The sequence below is a fragment of the Ammospiza caudacuta genome, chromosome 31 (genome assembly GCF_027887145.1).
Source record: "Ammospiza caudacuta isolate bAmmCau1 chromosome 31, bAmmCau1.pri, whole genome shotgun sequence".
NCBI classification, from domain to species: Eukaryota; Metazoa; Chordata; class Aves; order Passeriformes; family Passerellidae; genus Ammospiza; species Ammospiza caudacuta.
The window spans coordinates 2,513,710-2,534,467 of NC_080623.1; the positions used below are offsets into that span (position 1 = coordinate 2,513,710).

General features: G+C 56.9%; 1 protein-coding gene across 1 annotated transcript; it reads left to right on the forward strand.

Annotated features, from left to right (window-relative positions):
- The first annotated feature begins 458 nt into the window (after positions 1-458).
- On the forward strand, positions 459-19,600 carry LETMD1 (LETM1 domain containing 1). The gene is given in 14 exon segments (XM_058821981.1): positions 459-568; positions 1,243-1,557; positions 1,643-1,871; positions 2,100-2,236; positions 2,296-2,459; positions 4,971-5,062; positions 5,064-5,087; positions 6,236-6,283; positions 6,285-6,319; positions 11,325-11,511; positions 13,301-13,402; positions 16,692-16,844; positions 18,460-18,556; positions 19,373-19,600. Coding segments are annotated over 14 exon segments (1,776 nt in total). The 3' UTR covers positions 19,456-19,600.
- Positions 19,601-20,758: the final 1,158 nt, after the last annotated feature.

The following is a 20,758-nucleotide window of genomic DNA, read 5'->3' on the forward strand; positions in this document are numbered from 1 at the left end:
CTAAAAAAACAATTGATTGGCGTTTCTCATAGGTTCAAACGCCAGGGAAGCAGGAGGAGGCTCCCGGCTCACCGGGCCGGGCGGCTGGGACAGAGCCGGGCCGAACCGGGCCGAACCGGGCCGAGCCGGGCCGAACCGGGCCGAACCGGGCCGAGCCGGGCCGAACCGGGCCGAACCGGGCCGAGCCGAGCCGAGCCGGGCCGAACCGGGCCGAACCGGGCCGAACCGGGCCGAGCCGGGCCGAACCGGGCCGAACCGGGCCGAACCGGGCCGAACCGGGCCGAACCGGGCCGAACCGGGCCGAGCCGGGCCGGGCCCGCTTGGACCGGGGAGGGTCCGCTTGGGCTGGGCGGAACGGAAATGTGGGGGCTCGGGGCGCGCCCGGAGCCTCCAGCAAGGAGCAGTTCCGGCGCGGCAGCCAATCAGCGCTCAGCACCTCACGTGACCGCCGGTCCAAGATGGCGCTGCCCATGGCCGCGGCCCGGGGCCCGCTCTGGCGCCTCGGCCCCTCCGCCCTGAGCCCCGCCCGGGGCCGGATCCCGCCGCCGCTCGCTCCGGCCGTGTCCAGGTGAGCGGGGACCCCCGCGGGAGCGGCCGGGACCCGCTGCCCTCAGGGAGCCCCAAACACCGGCGGCAGCCCCGTTAAACACCGACCGAAACCGAGCGCTGTCGTGATCCCCCCCCCAACACCGCTCCCCTTTACTCTCCTCGTCCTCTCCGGTTCGCCCCGTGTCCTCCCGCACCTCGATGCCCCCCGTTACCGCACCCCCTCCCCGTTACCGCGCTGCTTTTCTCTCCCGGTACCGCCGGTACCGCCCAGCCGAGCCCGGCACGGGAATCCCGGAGCCACCTCGGGCTCCTCAGTCCCCCGGAGCTCCTCAATCCCACCCCAGCCCTTCCCCGGGGCGTTCCCAGCTTCCGTTCACCCTCTCCGGGAGCCCCGAAAGTGGCCGGGGCTGACTCAGGGCTGCCGGTGCCCGGTGCCGGTGCCCGGTGGGTTCGGAGCCGGGGCTGCAGCTCCCCGGTGTATTCGGCACTGATGCGGGGCTGCCGGTGCCCGGTGTGTGCGGGGCTGCGGGTGCCGGTGCCCGGTGGGTTCCGAGCTGGGCTGCAGCTCCCCGGTGTGTGCGGGGCTGCCGGTGCCCGGTGTGTGCGGGGCTGCGGGCATCGGTGCCGAGGGGGTTCCGGGCTGCCGGTGCCCGGTATGTGCGGGGCTGACGCGGGGTTGGGTGTGTGACGCAGCTCCCCGGTGCGTTCGGGGCTCCGGCCGCCGGTCCTCGGTGTGTCCGGAGCCGACGCGGGACCGCCGGTGCCCGGTATGTGCGGGGCTGCCGGTGCCCGGTGGATTCGGAGCTGCGGCCGCCGGTGCCCGGTGTGTGTGGAGCTGACGCGGGGCTGCCGGTGCCCCGTGGGTTCGGAGTCGGGTGTGCCGCTCCCCGGTGTGCGCTCGGGGCTGCCGGTGCCCCGTGGGTTCGGTGCCAACGCGGCGCCGGGGCTGCAGCTCCCCGGTGGGTTCGGGGCTGGGGCTGCGGTCCCCGGTGCGGTCTCCGGTCCCCGGTGTGTCCGGTGCTGCCGGTGCCCCGTGTGCTCGGGGCTGCCGCTGCCCGGTGTGTCCGGTGCTGACCCGAGGCTGCCGCCACAGATCCCCGGTGTGCTCGGGGCTGCCGGTGCCCGGTGGGTTCGGGGCTGGGGCTACCGGTGCCCCGCAGTATGTGCGGAGCCGCAGGCGCCGGTTCCCGGTGTGCTCGGTGCTGCCGGTGCCCGCCGTGTGCCCGCCGGTTCCCGGTGTGCCCGGAGCTGACTCCGGGCCGCCGGTGCCCGGTGTGTTCGGTGCTGCCGGTGCCCCGTGTGCTCGGGGCTGCCGCTGCCCGGTGGGTTCGGGGCTGGGGCTACCGGTGCCCCCCAGTATGTGCGGAGCCGCAGGCGCCGGTTCCCGGTGTGCCCGGAGCTGACTGAGGGCTGCCGGTGCCCGGTGTGCTCGGGGCTGCCGCTGCCCGGTGTGTCCGGTGCTGACCCGAGGCTGCCGCCACAGATCCCCGGTGTGCTCGGGGCTGCCGCTGCCCGGTGGGTTCGGGGCTGGGGCTACCGGTGCCCCCCAGTATGTGCGGAGCCGCAGGCGCCGGTTCCCGGTGTGCTCGGTGCTGCCGGTGCCCGCCGTGTGCCCGCCGGTTCCCGGTGTGCCCGGAGCTGACCCGGGGCCGCCGGTGCCCGGTGTGTTCGGGCCCGCAGCTCCGCGGTGCGTTCGAGGCTTTCGGTCCCGGTGCGTCCGGAGCTGACCCGGGGCCGTCCCCGCAGGTCCCCGGTTCGCTGCCCGGTTCGTTCGCTCTCCTCCCGCGCCGCCTCCCGCGCCCTCGTGGCCGCCGTGGCCGGCGCTGCCCGGCGGGCGAGCGCTCGGTACGAGCGGTACCTGGAGAGGAGCTGGCCCCGCTTCTTCCTCCTGCACAGCACCTTCAAAAACGGTCCGTGACAAAACGGGAACAAACCGGGCAACGAAAAGGGGGGGGCGCGGCAAAAAGAGGGGCCCCAAAAAAGGGAGGGGGAGCCGTGGGAATTTCTGGGGCCCAAACGGGAGCTCCCGGCGTGTGGGTCTAAAAAAGGGAATCTGAAAAAGCCACGTTTCTTTGGGGTGTTCCAAAAAGGGGTGTCCCAAGGAAAAGGGGCACTGATGGCGGAGTGTGAATTTCTGGGTCCCAAAAAGGGGGTCCCAAAAATGTGGGGGTCTGAAAAGGAGGTGGGGTGTTCTAAAAATGGGTGTCCCAAAAAAAGGGGGGGTCCCAAATATCTGGGTCCCAAATGGGGGGTCCCAGAAATGTGGGGGGCTGAAAAGGAGGTGGGGTGTTCTAAAAAGGGGTGCCCCGAGAAAAAGGGGGGCTGATGGGGGGACTGTGAATTTCTGGGTCCCAAAAGGAGGGTCCCAAAAAGGGGGTCCCAACAGATGGGTCCCAAAAAAAAGGGGGTCTGGAAGAGGGTGGGGTGTTCTAAAAGTGGGTGCCCCAAGAGGTGGGTGCTGAAAAAGGGGGGTCCAAACGTCTGGGTCCCAAAAATGTGGGGGGCTGAAAAGGAGGTGGGGTGTTCTAAGAAATGGGTGTCCCAAAAAAAGGGGGGTCCAAATATCTGGGTCCCAAATGGGGGGGTCCCAAAAATGTGGGGGGCTGAAAAGGAGGTGGGGTGTTCTAAAAAGGGGGAGCTGATGGGGGGACTGTGAATTTCGGGGTCCCAAAAAGAGGGTCCAAAAAAGGGGGGTCCCAAAAAAAGGGGGTCTGGAAGAGGGTGGGGTGTTCTAAAAATGGGTGTCCCAAGGGGAGGGTGCTGAAAAAGGGGGTTCCAAATATCTGGGTGCCAAAAATGTGGGGGGGCTGAAAAGGAGGTGGGGGTGTTCTAAAAAGGGGTGCCCCAAGGAAAAAGGGGGGCTTGATGGGGGGACTGTGAATTTCTGGGTCCCAAAAAGGGGGTCTGGAAGAGGGTGGGGGTGTTCTAAAATGGGTGTCCCAAGAGGTGGGTGCTGAAAAAGGGGGGTCCAAACGTCTGGGTCCCAAATGGGGGGGTCCCAAAAATGTGGGGGGCTGAAAAGGAGGTGGGGTGTTCTAAAAAGGGGGGCTGATGGGGGGACTGTGAATTTCTGGGTCCCAAAAAGGGGGTTTGGAAGAGGGTGGTGTGTCCCAAAAAAGGGTAGTGTCCCAAGAAAAAGGGGGGGCTCATTAGGGAGTCTGAATGTCTGGGTCCCAAAATGGGGGTCCCGGGGGGGGTGGGTCCTGAAAAAGAGAGTCTGAAAAAACCCCATTATTTCTGAGGTGTCCCAAAAAGGGGTGTCCCAGGAGGTGGGTGTTAATTGGGGAGCCCAAAAATCTGGGTCCCAAATGGGGGGTCCAGGAGGTGGCTCCAAAACAGGGGGTTTGAAAGAGGGTGGGGTGTTCCAAATGTGGATGTCTCAAGATGTGGGTGCTGAAAAAGGGGAGCCCAAACATCTGGGTCCCAAATGGGGGGGTCCCAAAAATGTGGGGGGCTGAAAAGGAGGTGGGGTGTTCTAAAAAGGGGGAGCTGATGGGGGGACTGTGAATTTCGGGGTCCCAAAAAGGGGGTCTGGAAGAGGGTGGGGGTGTTCTAAAAATGGGTGTCTCCAAGAGGTGGGTGCTGAAAAAGGGGGGTCCCAAATGTCTGGGTCCCAAAAGGAGGGTCCCAAAAGGGGGTTTGGAAGAGGGTGGTGTGTCCCAAAAAAGGGTGTCCCAAGAAAAAGGGGGGCTTATTAGGGAGTCTGAATGTCTGGGTCCCAAAATGGGGGGGTCCCAAAAATGTGGGGGGCTGAAAAGGAGGTGGGGTGTTCTAAAAAGGGGGAGCTGATGGGGGACTGTGAATTTCTGGGTCCCAAAAGGAGGGTCCCAAAAAGGGGGTCCCAAAAAAAGGGGGTCTGGAAGAGGGTGGGGTGTTCTAAAAGTGGGTGCCCCAAGAGGTGGGTGCTGAAAAAGGGGGGTTCCAAATATCTGGGTCCCAAAAATGTGGGGGCTGAAAAGGAGGTGGGGTGTTCTAAAAAGGGGGAGCTGATGGGGGACTGTGAATTTCTGGGTCCCAAAAGGAGGGTCCCAAAAAAAGGGGCTCTGGAAGAGGGTGGGGTGTTCTAAAAAATGGGTGTCCCAAGAGGTGGGTGCTGAAAAAGGGGGGTCCAAACATCTGGGTCCCAAATGGGGGGGTCCCAAAAATGTGGGGGTCTGAAAAGGAGGTGGGGTGTTCTAAAAAGGGGTGCCCCAAGGAAAAGGGGGGCTGATGGGGGGACTGTGAATTTCTGGGTCCCAAAAAGGGGGTTTGGAAGAGGGTGGGGTGTCCCAGATGTGGATGTCTCGAGATGTGGGTGCTGAAAAAGGGGAGCCCAAACATCTGGGTGCCAAAAGAGGCCCCGGCTGTCAGGAGAAGGGCACGTTTGGAGGCATCAGCCGTGCCAGGCTGGCCGTGCCCCTGAGGCAGCCCTGGTGCTGCAGGGGTGCAGGCCCTGTTCCTGGAGGTGCAGGAGGTCAGGAGGATCCGCGCCAGGATGGCCCAGCAGCAGCTGAGCCCTCAGCAGCTCCCGTACCCGGGACATGGAGCGCCTGGCGCCTGCGCCAGGTCAGCGGGGGACCCCTGTGTCACCTGTGCCTCACCGCTGTGTCACCTGTGCCCCATCTCTGTGTCACCTGTGCCTCATCACACTGTGCCTCACCGCTGTGTCACCTGTGCCCCATCTCTGTGTCACCTGTGCCCCATCACCTGTGCCTCACCGCTGTGTCACCTGTGCCCCATCTCTGTGTCACCTGTGCCCCATCTCTGTGTCACCTGTGCCTCATCACCTGTGCCTCACCGCTGTGTCACCTGTGCCTCATCTCTGTGTCACCTGTGCCTCATCACCTGTGCCTCATCTCTGTGTCACCTGTGCCTCATCTCTGTGTCACCTGTGCCTCATCACCTGTGCCTCACCTCTGTGTCACCTGTGCCTCACCTCTGTGTCACCTGTGCCTCATCTCTTGTCACCTGTGCCTCATCACCTGTGCCCCATCTCTGTGTCACCTGTGCCTCACCTGTGCCTCACCTCAGCCTTATCTCCCCTTGCTTCTCCTCAGCCCATCTCTGCCTCATCTCTCATCTCCCCTCAGCCTCAGCCCTGCATCATCTGTGCCTCCCTTCAGCCTCCTCTCTGCTTCATCTCCCCCCTGCCCCGTCCCTGCCCCGTCCCTGCCCCATCCCTGCCCCATTCCTGCCCCATCCCTGCCCCGTCCCTGCACCATTTCCTGCCCCATCCCTGCCCCATCCCTGCCCCATCCCTGCCCCATCCTGCCCATCCCTGCCCCCGTCCCTGCCCCATCCCTGCCCCGTCCCTGCCCCCCGTCCCTGCCCCATCCCTGCCCCACTCCCTGCCCCATCTCTGCCCCATTCCTGCCCCGTCCCTGCCCCATCTCTGCCCCATTCCTGCCCCGTCCCTGCCCCATCCCTGCCCCATTCCTGCCCCCCTTTTTCCCCCCCCTTTCCCCCCCTTTTTCCCCCCCCTTTCCCCCCCCTTTTTCCCCCCTTTTTCCCCCTTCCCCCCCTTTTCCCCCCTTTCCCCCCCCCTTTTTTGCCCCCATCTCTTCCGCCCTCTGGGCGCCCTTTCCCTGCCAACCCCAGGCCCTGGCAGCTGCAGCAGCCCGGGGGAGGGGGGAATTTGGGGAATTTTGGGTTTTTTGGGGGTTTTTTGGAGGCGGGTGCTGACGCTGCCCCCCTGTCCCCGGGGCAGTTCCGCAGGGACGTGCTCAAGGCCATTCCCATCGGGATCATCGCCATCCCCCCCCTTCGCCAACTTCCTGGTGCTGCTGCTCATGTGAGTACCCAACACCCCTGAGCCACAAATTCCCTGAAATTTGGGTTTTTAGGGGCAAAATATTGTCCTGGTGTGAGATTTAGGGCGTCCTGAGTCCTAAATTCCCTCCAGTGGGAGTTTCTAGGGGCAGGAATCTGTCCCTGTAAGAACAAACCCCAAATTCCCTGCAGTTTGGGGTTTTTAGGGGCAGGAAATTGTCCCTGGTGTGAGTACCCAGCTCTTCCTGAGCCCCCAAATTTTGTGCAAATTGGGGTTTTTAGGCGCAAAAAAAAATGTCCTGATGTGAGTATCCAGCCCTCCCCTGAGCCCCAAATTTTGTGCAAATTGGGGTTTTTTAAAGGCAAAAAAAATTGTCCTGTGTGAGTATCCAGCTCTTCCTGAGCCCCAAATTCCTTCCAAATGGGGTTTTAGGGGCAGGAATTGTCCTGATGTGAGTACCCCAGCCTCCCTTGAGGCCCAAATTCTCTCCAGTTTGGGGTTTTAGGGGCAGGAATGTCCTGATGTGAGTTACCCAGCTCTTCCTGGAGCCCCAAATTTTGTGCAAATTGGCGTTTTAGGGGCACAAAAATTGTCCTGATGTGAGTACCCAGCTCTTCCTGAGCCCCAAATTCCTTCCAAATGGGGTTTTAGGGGGTAGAATTGTCCCTGATCTGAGCACTGGAATGCCCTCATCCTTGGGCTTCCAAATTCCTCCAGTTTGGGGTTTTAGGGGCAGGAATTGTCCTGGTGTGAGTACCCAGCTCTTCCTGAGCCCCAAATTTTGTGCAAATTGGGTTTTAGGGGCACAAAAATTGTCCTGATGTGAGTACCCAGCTCTTCCTGAGCCCCAAATTTTGTGCAAATTGGGGTTTTTTAAAGGCAAAAAAAATTGTCCTGATGTGAGTACCCAGCTCTTCCTGAGCCCCAAATTCCTTCCAATGGAGTTTTAGGGGTAGGAATTGTCCTGGTGTGAGTACCCAGCCTCCCTTGAGCCCCAAATCTCTCCAGTTTGGGGTTTTAGGGCAGGAATTGTCCTGATGTGAGTACCCAGCTCTTCCTGAGCCCCAAATTCCTTCCAAATGGGGTTTTTAGGAGCAGGAATTGTCCTGATGTGAGTACCCAGCTCTTCCTGAGCCCCAAATTTTGTGCAAATTGGGGCTTTTAGGGGCAAAAAAAATTGTCCTGATGTGAGTACCCAGCTCTTCCTGAGCCCCAAATTCCCTCCAGTTTGGGGTTTTAGGGCAGGAATTGTCCTGGTTCAAGTACTGGGGTGCTTCTTGTGCCCCCTGAGTCCCCAATTCCCTGCAGTTGGGGGTTTTTTAAAGGCAAGAATTGTCCTGTTGTTGGCACCAGGGTGCCCCCGAGCTCCAAATTTGGTGCAGTTGGGGGTTTTTAAAGGCAGGAATCTCTCCCTGTAAGAACAAATATTTTGGGAAGTGCAGGACTCCTGAACAACTAACTAATGATCAAGCAGAAACCATTTATTGTTCACATCACACACATTTTTACGGGTTCACAAACACGGTGCACACCATGGATTTGTCTTTTCCCCTCATTTTCTGCCTGCATTTCTCAGGTTGAAGGGATTGGTTACAGTGCAGGTGTTTCACAGCTCTGTTTTCCACTTCTTGTGGTCCTGGTGTTCATTGGCTCAGCCTCTGATTTCTTAATTTATCAAAATCAATGTTCTTAATATTTGAATATCTTGATATTTTAATATCTCTGTTATCCAGTTCTTCCAGACTTGGTATTCAGTTTCTCAACATCTTCTCTCTTAATTTGTCAAAATTTATATTCTTAATATTTTAATATCTTAATATTTTAATATTTCTGTTATCCAGTTCTTGCAGACTTGGTATTCAGTTTCTCAACATCTTCTTTCTTAATTTATCAAAATTTATATTCTTTATATCTTAATATTTTAATATTTCTGTTATCCAGTTCTTCCCAGACTTGGTATTCAGTTTCTCAACATCTTCTTTCTAAATTTATCAAAATTTATATTCTTTATATTTTAATATCTTAATATTTTAATATTTCTGTTATCCAGTTCTTGCAGAATTGTATTCAGTTTCTCAGGCTCTTCTTTCATAATTCAGCACAAATTATGTTCCAATGGCCTTGATGAGCTGAGTGCTGGGTTGGCAGTGCCAGCTCTGAGTGCTGGGTTGGCAGTGCCAGCTCTGAGTGCTGGATTGGCAATGCCAGCTCTGAGTGCTGGGTTGCAGTGCCAGTTCTGAGTGCTGGATTGGCAATGCCAGCTCTGAGTGCTGGGTTGGCAATGCCAGCTCTGAGTGCTGGATTGGCAGTGCCAGCTCTGAGTGCTGAATTGGCAGTGCCAGCTCTGAGTGCTGGGTTGGCAATGCCAGTTCTGAGTGCTGGGTTGGCAATGCCAGCTCTGAGTGCTGGATTGGCAGTGCCAGCTCTGAGTGCTGGATTGGCAGTGCCAGTTCTGAGTGCTGGGTTGGCAGTGCCAGCTCTGAGTGCTGGGTTGGCAGTGCCAGTTCTGAGTGCTGTGTTGGCAGTGCCAGCTCTGAGTGCTGGATTGGCAGTGCCAGCTCTGAGTGCTGGGTTGCAGTGCCAGCTCTGAGTGCTGAATTGGCAATGCCAGCTCTGAGTGCTGGGTTGGCAGTGCCAGTTCTGAGTGCTGGATTGGCAATGCCAGTTCTGAGTGCTGGATTGGCAGTGCCAGCTCTGAGTGCTGTGTTGGCAATGCCAGTTCTGAGTGCTGTGTTGGCAGTGCCAGCTCTGAGTGCTGGATTGGCAGTGCCAGCTCTGAGTGCTGGGTTGGCAGTGCCAGTTCTGAGTGCTGGGTTGGAAATGCCAGCTCTGAGTGCTGGGTTGGCAGTGCCAGTTCTGAGTGCTGGGTTGGCAGTGCCAGTTCTGAGTGCTGGGTTGGCAATGCCAGTTCTGAGTGCTGTGTTGGCAGTGCCAGCTCTGAGTGCTGGATTGGCAGTGCCAGCTCTGAGTGCTGGGTTGCAGTGCCAGCTCTGAGTGCTGTGTTGGCAATGCCAGCTCTGAGTGCTGGGTTGGCAGTGCCAGTTCTGAGTGCTGGGTTGGCAATGCCAGCTCTGAGTGCTGGGTTGGCAGTGCCAGCTCTGAGTGCTGGGTTGGCAGTGCCAGTTCTGAGTGCTGGGTTGGAAATGCCAGCTCTGAGTGCTGGGTTGGCAGTGCCAGTTCTGAGTGCTGGATTGGCAATGCCAGTTCTGAGTGCTGGGTTGGCAGTGCCAGTTCTGAGTGCTGGGTTGGCAATGCCAGCTCTGAGTGCTGGGTTGGCAGTGCCAGTTCTGAGTGCTGGGTTGGCAATGCCAGCTCTGAGTGCTGGGTTGGCAATGCCAGCTCTGAGTGCTGTGTTGGCAGTGCCAGTTCTGAGTGCTGTGTTGGCAATGCCAGCTCTGAGTGCTGGGTTGGCAGTGCCAGCTCTGAGTGCTGGGTTGGCAATGCCAGCTCTGAGTGCTGGGTTGGCAGTGCCAGCTCTGGGAGCTGAGTGCTGGATTCAGGAGGGTCTGAGAACTCCAAGGAAATAATTTCACTCCAACTCCTGTGGCAGCTCCACTCAGTGCCACTCCCAGCCCACATCCAACCTCATTTCATGAGGGAAACTTCTCCTGGATCAACGCAGATTCAGGGTGGGCAGTGAATATTCAAATACATCTGAAAAAGAAACGGAAACTCCTGGAACCCCCTGCTCTGCCTTTCCCTCACTGAATCTCTTCTCCTGCCTTTTTCCAGATATTTCTTTCCACAGTAGCTCCTGATCAGGCACTTCTGAATGCCCAGGTGAAGTTCCTGGATGCCTGAGAAGGAGATTTAGGAGAGTCTAAGAACTCCAAGGAAATAATTTCACTCTAATTCCTGTGGCAGCTCCACTCACTGCTACTGCCAGCCCACACCCAGCCTCATTTCATGAGGGAAACTTCTCCTGGATTAATGCAGATTCAGAGAGAGCACAAATATCTCCAGAAAAGAAACAGGGACCCCCTGGAGCCCCCTGGAGCCCCCTGGAACCTCCTACTCTGCCTTTTCCCTCCCTGAATCCCCTCTCCTGCCTCTCCCCAGGTATTTCTTCCCTCAGCAGCTCCTGATCAGGCACTTCTGGACACCCAGGAAGTTCAGAAGTTCTGGACGCGGCTGGTGTTCCTGGATGCCTGAGAAGGAGATTTAGGAGAGTCTAAGAACTCCAAGGAAATAATTTCACTCTAATTCCTGTGGCAGCTCCACTCACTGCTACTCCCAGCCCACACCCAGCCTCGTTTCATGAGGGAAACTTCTCCTGCGGGTTCAGGGAGGGCACTGAATATTCCAATATCTTCAAAGTAGAAACAGGGAGCCCCCCTGGAACCCCCTGCTCTGCCCTTCCCTCCCTGAACTCCCTCTCCTGCCTCTCCCCAGGTATTTCTTCCCCCGGCAGCTCCTGGTCAGGCACTTCTGGATGCCCAGGCAGCGGCTGGAGTTCCTGGATGCCTGAGGAGGAGATTCAGGAGAGTCTGAAAACTCCAAGGAAATAATTTCACTCTAACTCCTGTGGCAGCTCCACTCAGTGCCACTCCCAGCTCACATCCAACCTCATTTCATGAGAAAAAACTTCTCCAGGATTAATGCAGATTCAGAGAGAGCAGAAATATCTCCAGAAAAGAAAGAGGGAGCCCCCCTTGAACCCCCTGGAGCCCCCTGGAGCCCCCTGGAGCCCCCTGCTCTGCCCTTCCCTCCCTGAACCCCCTCTCCTGCCTCTCCCCAGGTATTTCTTCCCCCGGCAGCTCCTGGTCAGGCACTTCTGGATGCCTGAGGAGGAGGTTCAGTAGAGTCTAAAAACTCCAAGAAAATGAAGGACACTAATTCCTGTGGCACTCCCAGCCCACATCCAGCCTCATTTCATGAGGGAAACTTCTCCTGGATTAATACAGATTCAGGGAGGGCAGTGAATATTCAAATACCTCCAAAAAGGAATCAGGGAACCTCCTGGAGCCCCCTGGAACCCCCTGCTCTGCTCTTCCCTCCCTGAACCCCCTCTCCTGCCTCTCCCCAGGTATTTCTTCCCCCGGCAGCTCCTGATCAGGCACTTCTGGACGCCCAGGCAGCGGCTGGAGTTCCTGGACGCGTACGACCGCCGCCGCAGGGCCTTGCACGCGGCCGTGCTGCGGGCGCTGGCGCAGGCAGCGCGCTCCCTGCCCGAGGCACGGCCCCAGCAGCTCCTGCTGCAGCTCTGTGAGCAGGTCTGTGCCCCACCACTGCCACACTGGCTTCTGGTTTGAAAGGAAAATCAGTGGGAGACTGCGAGTCAGAAATGGGATTTATTAGGAAAGGGGAAAAAAAAATCAAAATGTGCGCGATAATAGAAAAGAAAAACCACCGACAGAGTTAGTTACGCCCAAGGTGAACCCAAAATGGTCACAAAAGAAAAACCACTGATGGAGTTAGTTACACCCAAGATGAACCCAAAATGGTCACAAAATGTACCCAAGGTGAACCCAAAATGGTCACAAGATGAATACAAAATGGTCACAAGATGAATACAAAATGGTCACAAGATGAACCCAATATGGTAAAAAAGTGAACCATGATGAGCCCAAAATGGTCAAAAAATTAACCCAACGGTTCACAAAACGATCCCAAGATGAACCAAAATGAACCCAAAATGGTCACAAAATGAACCCAAGATGAACCCAAAATGGTCACAAAAGAAAAACCACTGACAGCGTTAGTTAAACCCAAGATGAACCCAAAATGGTCACAAAATGAACCCAAGGTGAACCCAAAATGGTCACAAGATGAACCCAAAATGGTCACAAAATGAACCCAAGGTGATCCCAAAATGGTCACAAAATGAATACAAAATTATGCCAATATGGTCAAAAAATGAACCTGAGATGAACCAAAATGGTCACAAAATGAATCCAAAATGATTGCAAAATGAGCCCAAGATGAACCCAATGTTCACAAAATGAAGCCAAAATGGTCACAAAAGAAAAACCGCTGACAGAGTTAGTTACACCCAAGATGAACCCAAAATAGTCATAAAATGAACCCAAGATGAAACCCAAAATAGTCACAAAAGAAAAACTACTGATAGAGTTAGTTACACCCAAGATGAACCCAAAATTGTCACGAGATTAATCAAAATGGTCACAAGATGAACCCAAAATGGTCAAAAAATGAGCCCAAAAAGGTCACAAAAGGAAAACTACTGGCAGGGTTAATTACACCCAAGATGAACCAAAATGGTCACAAAATGAACCCAAGATGAACCAAAATGGTCACAAAATGAACCCAATATGGTAAAAAACTGAACCATGATGAGCCCAAAATAGTCAAAAAATGAACCCAAAGGTTCACAAAATGATCCCAAGATGAACCAAAATGAACCCAAAATGGTCACAAAATGAACCCAAGGTGAACCCAAAATGGTCAAAAAATGAACCCGAGATGAACCCAAAATGGTCACAAAATGAACCCAAAGGTTCACAAAACAAACCCAAGATGAACCAAAATGAACCCAAGATGGTCAAAAAATGAACCTGAGATGAACCAAAATGGTCACAAAATGAACCCAAGGTGAACCCAAATGGCACAAAATGAACCCAAGATGAACCCAAATGGCACAAAATGAATCTAAAATGATCCCAAGGTGAACCAAAATGGTCACAAAATGAACCCAAAATGAACTAAAATGGTCACAAAGTGCACGCCCGCTCATGGGGTCTCTCACTTTTATAAGTTCTGCTCCATTAGCCTATTGCAGCTTTAGGTTATGAATTCCCATCCTTCTTGTTCTTCTCTCCTCAATTCCCCATTATTTATGCTCTTGGGCCTGAAATTTGGATTATTTCTCCTTGGTCCCCAGCTAGAGCAGGAATTGTTTTGTCTCCCTACTGTGAACAGAGCTCCCCATCCCATAATATGAAACCCACACCCACTAAAGCCACACAAAATGTGAAAAACGCCTCAAACCTGAGTCCTTGACGTGTCTGAGGTGTCACCTGTGCTCTCCTGGGGCTCTTCCAGGTGCAGGGAGGTGCCCGGCCCCACCTGGCGCAGCTCCTGGCTGTGAGGAGTTTGTTCTCGGGCTCTCTGCTGGTCCTCAACAGGCTCCAGGTGGATCACGTGGTGAGTTCAGGGGTTCACCTGCCCAGCTGTGCCCCAAAAACAGCCCAGGGAAAGCTGCAGAGGTGGCCTGGGCTGGGCAGGGGGGGATCCCCATCTCTGGGTTGAGATCCCCATTCCTGGTTGGGATCCCCATTCCTGGTTTGGGATCCCCATTCCTGGTTTGGGATCCCCATTCCTGGTTGGGATCCCCATTCCTGGTTTGGGATCCCCATTCCTGGTTTGGGATCCCCATTCCTGGTTGGGATCCCCATTCCTGGGTTGGGATCCCCATCTCTGGGTTGGGATCCCCATTCCTGGTTTGGGATCCCCATCTCTGGGTTGGGATCCCCATTCCTGGTTTGGGATCCCCATCTCTGGTTTGGGATCCCCATTCCTCGTTTGGGATCCCCATTCCTGGTTGGGATCCCCATCCCTGGTTTGGGATCCCCATCTCTGGTTTGGGATCCCCATCCCTGGGTTGGGATCCCCATCCCTGGTTTGGGATCCCCATTCCTGGTTGGGATCCCCATCCCTGGTTGGGATCCCCATTCCTGGGTTGGGATCCCCATCCCTAGGTTGGGATCCCTATCCCTGGTTGGGATTCCCATCTCTGGGTTGGGATCCCCATCCCTGGGTTGGGATCCCCATTCCTGGTTTGGGATCCCCATCTCTGGTTTGGGATCCCCATTCCTCGTTTGGGATCCCCAGATCCCCATTCCTGGGTTGGGATCCCCATTCCTGGGTTGGGATTCCCATCTCTGGGTTGGGATCCCCATCCCTGGTTGGGATCCCCATTCCTGGGTTGGGATCCCCATTCCTGGGTTGGGATTCCCATCTCTGGGTTGGGATCCCCATTCCTCGTTTGGGATCCCCATCCCTGGGTTGGGATCCCCATCCCTGGGTTGGGATCCCCATTCCTCGTTTGGGATCCCCATCTCTGGGTTGAGATCCCCATCTCTGGGTTGGGATCCCCATCTCTGGGTTGGGATCCCCATCCCTGGGTTGGGATCCCCATCCCTGGGTTGGGATCCCCATTCCTGGTTTGGGATCCCCATTCCTCATTTGGGATCCCCATCTCTGGGGGTCTTTGGGGTCCTGGGCACTGTGGCTGCAGGTGAGGGGGGCTCAGGTGAGACCCCACCTGCACTGGGGGGGTACCACCAGCGTTAGGAGGATGTGGAGCTGCTGGGAATGAATCCAGAGGGGGATTTGGGGATGGAATTCCTCCCTGTGGAGGTGGGGAGGAACTGGGAGGGATTTCCCCATCCATGGAGGTGTTCTGGGATGGTTTGGGGCCAGGTGGGCAGGTGGAAGTGGCTGAATGGGAATTCAGGGGGAACATCTGAGTGGGCTTCAGGTGGTCAGTCAGCTTCCAGAAGCTTCCATCTAACCATAGAACAGCACGGTCAAAAAATGGTCAAAAAATTAACCCGAGATGAACCAAAATGGTCAAAAAATGAACTCGAGATGAACCCATTTTGTGACCCAAAATGGTCACAAAATGAACCCAAAATGGTCAAAAAATGAACCTGAAATGAACCAAAATGGTCACAAGATGAACCAAAATGGTCACAAAATGAACCTGAGATGAGCTAAAATGGTCAAAAAATGAACCTGAGATAGACCCAAAATGGTCACAAAATGGACCCAATAGGGTCACAGAATGGACCCAAGATGAGCCAAAATGGTCAAGAAATGAACCCAAATAAACCAAAATGGTCACAAATTGAACCCAAGATGAGATAAAATAATCAAAAATTAACCCAAGATGAGCCCAAATGGTCACAAAATGAACCTGAGATAAACCAAAATGGTCACAAAATGTACCCAAAAGGGTCACAAAATGAACCCGAGATGAGCTAAAATCGTCAAAAAATGAACTCTAAATGGTGTCCCAAAATCTCAGGTTCTATCCAGGTAGGAATGTTTGAAATCTCAGATTGTATCCAGGTAGGAATGTTTGAAATCTCAGATTCTATCCAGGCAGGAATGTTTGGCTCCTCCCTGGGCTCACATCTCCCAGTGGGATGATGGAATTTTATCAGCCATGCAGGGACACTCACTGGCCCATGAGCAGAAGATAATTAATAATTAATGGTCCATGAACAGAAGATAGTTATTAATTAACAGCCCAATAATAGGAGACATCTCCTGGAGGAAGGATTGGTTGTGGAAGAGATAAAGAAAACTGCCTAATGAACAGAAGATAACTGCCCCACCTCTGACAGATAATATCTTCTGTTCATGGGCCATTAAATATTAATTATTTTCTCTTCATGAGCCATTAATTAGTAATTGCCTTCTGTTCATGGCCAGTGTCCCCCGCATGGCTGATAAAATTCCATCATCTCATTAGGAGATGCTCTGCCCAGGGGGAGGAGCCAAACATTCCTGCCTGGATACAATCTGAGATTTCAAACATTCCTCCATGGATATAATCTGAGATTTCAAACATTCCTGCCTGGATACAATCTGAGATTTCAAACATTCCTACCTGGATACAATCTGAGATTTCAAACATTCCTGCCTGGATACAATCTGAGATTTCAAACATTCCTACCTGGGTACAATCTGAGATTTCAAACATTCCTGCCTGGATATAATCTGAGATTTCAAACATTCCTACCTGGATACAATCTGAGATTTCAAACATTCCTGCCTGGATACAATCTGAGATTTCAAACATTCCTACCTGGGTACAATCTGAGATTTCAAACATTCCTGCCTGGGTACAATCTGAGATTTCAAACATTCCTGCCTGGGTACAATCTGAGATTTCAAACATTCCTACCTGGATACAATCTGAGGTTTGGGACATCCCAGCAGCCTTTTCCCCCTGCATTCCCAGAGGAGCAGCTTTCTCCTCCCCTGCATTTCCAGAATGTTCTGGGCAGTTCTGGTGGTGCTTCAGCAGAACCACAGCTGGCCCTGCAGGAGGGATGAGCCACCACTCAAGTTTCTAAAATTCCAGATCTGAGCTTGCTGTATCGAAAACAATCCCTGTGCTTCTGTCCATCATTTCAAGGGAGGGGGGCAGAGACCTCGGACATTGATTTTATTCCCAATCCACTCCTCCGCCCGGGGCTGGACACCTTGGACATTGATTTTATTCCCAATCCACTCCTCCGCCCGGGGCAGGACACCTTGGACATTGATTTTATTCCCAATCCACTCCTCCGCCCGGGGCAGGACACCTCGGACATTGATTTTATTCCCAATCCACTCCTCTGCCCGGGGCTGGACACCTTGCTGGGCGGGAAGGTGGGCGAGGGGAGCTGCAGCCACCGCCAGGTCCCCCCTTGTCCCGCAGAGAGCCCTGAGCCAGGTGCTGTTCCTGACCCCTCACCTGCCGGCCTTCGTCCTGCGGCGCCGCCTGCGCAGCCACGTCCTGGAGATCCGGCAGCTGGACCGCGCCCTGCTGCACCTGGGGCTGGGGCAGCTGTCCGAGGAGGAGCTGCGGGCGGTGAGCACGGCTGTGCCACCTGGGGGCACCTCGTGGGGCACCTCATGGGGCACCTGGGGCTGGGGCGGCTGTCCGAGGAGGAGCTGCGGGCGGTGAGCACGGCTGTGCCAGCCTGGGGCACCTCATGGGGCACCTCATGGGGCACCTGTGCCACGTGGGGGCACCTGGGGGGGCACCTGGGGCTGGGGCGGCTGTCCGAGGAGGAGCTGCGGGTGGTGAGCACGGCTGTGCCACCTGGGGGCACCTCGTGGGGCACCTCATGGGGCACCTGGGGCTGGGGCAGCTGTCCGAGGAGGAGCTGCGGGTGGTGAGCACGGCTGTGCCAGCCTGGGGGCACCTGGGGGGGCACCTCATGGGGCACCTGGGGCTGGGGCAGCTGTCCGAGGAGGAGCTGTGGGCGGTGAGCACGGCTCTGCCAGTCTGGGGCACCTCGTGGGGCACCTCATGGGGCACCTCATGGGGCACCTGGGGCTGGGGCAGCTGTCTGAGGAGGAGCTGCGGGCGGTGAGCACAGCTGTGCCAGCCTGGGGGCACCTCATGGGGTACCTGGGGGCACCTGCAGGGCGTTGGGGCACCTCGGGTGGCACCTGCAGGGTTTTTTCCACATCTCCCTGTCCTTGAGGGGGTCCTGGTGGGTGCTGGGTGTCTGTGTGTCCGTCTCTGACCGTGTCCATATGTCCGTCCTGACGGTGTCTGTATGTCCGTCCCTGTGTCCGTGTGTCCATCCCTGACCATGTCCGTGTGTCCATCCCTGACAGTGTCCGTGTGTCCGTCCCTGATGTGTCCGTGTGTCCATCCCTGACCATGTCTGTGTGTCCATCCTGAACGTGTCCATGTGTTCTTCCTGAGTGTCCGTGTGTCCGTCCCTCACCATGTCCATGTGTCCATCCCTGACCATGTCCTTGTGTCCGTCCTGACGGTGTCCGTCTGTCCGTCCCTGACCGTGTCCGTCTGTCCATCCCTGACCATGTCTGTGTGTCCATCCTGACCGTGTCCATGTGTTCGTCCTGACGGTGTTCGTGTGTCCATCCCTGATGTGTTCGTGTGTCCATCCCTGACCATGTCCGTGTGTCCATCCCTGACAGTGTCCGTGTGTCCGTCCCTGATGTGTCCGTGTGTCCATCCCTGACCATGTCTGTGTGTCCATCCTGAACGTGTCCATGTGTTCTTCCTGAGTGTCCGTGTGTCCGTCCCTCACCATGTCCATGTGTCCATCCCTGACCATGTCCTTGTGTCCGTCCTGACGGTGTCCGTCTGTCCGTCCCTGACCGTGTCCGTCTGTCCATCCCTGACCATGTCTGTGTGTCCATCCTGACCGTGTCCATGTGTTCGTCCTGACGGTGTTCGTGTGTCCATCCCTGATGTGTTCGTGTGTCCATCCTTGACCATGTCCGTGTGTCCATCCTGAACGTGTCCCTGTGTCCATCCTGACGGTGTCCGTGTGTCCATCCCTGACCATGTGTGTGTGTCCATCCCTGACCGTGTCCTTGTGTCTGTCCCTGACCATGTCCGTGTGTCCATCCTGACCATGTCCGTGTGTCCATCCCTGACCATGTCCGTGTGTCCGTCCCTGACCATGTCCGTCTGTCCATCCTGACGGTCCGTGTGTCCCCAGGCCTGTTACCTGCGTGGGCTGAACTCCACTCACCTGGGCCGGGCGCAGTGCCAGGCGTGGCTGGAGCAGTGGCTCAGGCTCTCCTGCCAGCTCCAAGGTACCCAAAACCTTCCCTGGGCACGGGGGTGGCACGGCGGGGGTGGCATTGTCACCATCGGGGCTCAGCCCTGTCACCTGTGCAGAGTCTGTGCCCGTGTCCACCCCTGTGCCCTGCATGCCCACCCCACTGCCCATCCCAGTGCCCCTGTGCCCATCCCAGTGCCCATCCCAATGCTCCCCAGTGCCCACCAGTTCTGCCCAGTCCACCCAGAATCCCCTCCGTGCCCATCCCAGTGCTCCCAGTCCACCCAGGGCCCATTCCATGCCCACTCCAGCCCTCCCAGTGCCCCCCAGTGCCAGTCCCAGCTCTCCCAGTGCCACTCCCCTGCCAGTCCCAGTGCCCCCAGTGCCCATGCCAGTCCCTCATAGTGCCCCCAGTGCCACTCCCACCCCAGTCCCAGCTCTCCCAGTCTGCCCAGTGCCCCCCAGTGCTGCCCAGTCCACCCGGAACCCCCCAGTGCCCATCACAGCACCCCCAGTGCCCCCAGTGCCACTCTCACCCCAATCCCAGCCTTCCCAGTGCCCCCAGTGCCCCCAGTGCCACTCCCCTCCCAGTCCCAGCTCTCCCAGTGCCCCCCAGTGCTGCCCAGTCCACCCAGAGCCCCATCCATGCCCATCCCAGTCCCCCCAGTGCCCGTGCCAGTCTCTCCCAGTGTCCCCCAGTGCCACTCCCCAGCCAGTCCCAGCCCCCCCCAGTACCCCCAGTGCCAGTCCCAGTGTCCCCAGCCCCCTCAGTGCCAGTCCCACCCCATCCCATGCCCCCCCCCCCAGTGCCCCCATGCCAGTCCCTCACGGTGCCCCTGTGCCCCCGCAGCCTCGGAGGCCTCTCTGCTGGCACACAGCATGGTCCTGCTGGCCCTGGAGCCGTGCCAGCCCCCGAGGGACAGCCCCGCGTGACCGGAGGGTGACAGGGTGGCACCTGTCCGTCCTCCCCCCAGCTGGCACTGCCACAGTGACTCAGAGGTGACAGGGTGGCGCCCGTGTGTCATCCCCTCCAGGTGGCACTGCCATGGTGCCCTGAGTGACCGGGCAGTGACAGGTGACACCTGCGTGTGCCCCCCGGACTGTGCTGCCGTGGTGCCCTGCACGAGCAGAGGGGTGACAGGGTGGCACCTGCGTGTCCCCCCCAGACTGTGCTGTGACAGTGACCCAGGCAGGGTGGCACCTGCCAGTTCCCCCACCCCAACTGGTACTGCCACAGTGCCCTGAGTGCCCCGGGGGGCGACAGGGTGGCACCTGCGTGTCCCACCCCCACCAGACTGTGATGCCATGGTGCCCTGTGTGACCCAGGAGGTGACAGGGTGGCACCTGCGTGTCCCCCCCGGACTGTGCCACCATTGTGCCCCCAGTGACCCGGCAGTGACAGGGTGGCACCTGCGTGTCCCCCCCGGACTGTGCTGTGACAGTGACCCAGGGTGGCACCTGCGTGTCCCCACCCCCGCCCAGGCTGTGCCCCCCCCCGTGCAGCCCCTGGCACAGCTGGCACAGCTGGCACAGGCGGTGGCTGTGCTGGTCAGTAATTAACTGTGTCTCGTTAATTGTGGGGAGAGAGAGCGGCTCCTGGAGCTGGGGGTTCCTGTGGGATCTGCTGGGGGTTCCTGTGGGATCTGCTGGAGCTTCCTGTGGGATCTGCTGGGGGTTCCTGTGGGATCTGCTGGAGGTTCTTGTGGGATCTCCTGGACGTTCTCACAGGACCTGCTGGGTGTTCCCGTGGGATCTGCTGGGTGTTGTCATGGGTTCTTCTGGATGTTCCCCTGGGATTTGGTGGACGCTTCCCATGGGATCTGCTGGGTGTTCCCGTGGGATATTCTGGATGTTTCCATTCAATTTGGTGGATTCCCATGGGATCTGCTGGAGGTTCCTGTGGGATCTGTTGGTTGTTCCTGTGGGATCTGGTAGATGTTCCTGTGAGATCTTCTGGAGCTTTCCATGGAATTTGCTGGAGGTTCCCATGGGATCTGCTGGAGGTTCCTGTGGGATCTGCTGGAGGTTCCCGTGGGATTTGGTGGATGCTTCCCATGGGATCTTCGGGATGCTCCCGTGAGATCTTTTGGATGCTCCTGTGGGATATTCTGGATGTTTACGTGGAATTTGGTGGATTCCCATGGGATCTGCTGAATGTTTCTGTGGGATCTGCTGGAGGTTCCTGTAGGATCTGGTAGGTGTTCCTGTGAGATCTTCTGGAGCTTTCCATGGAATT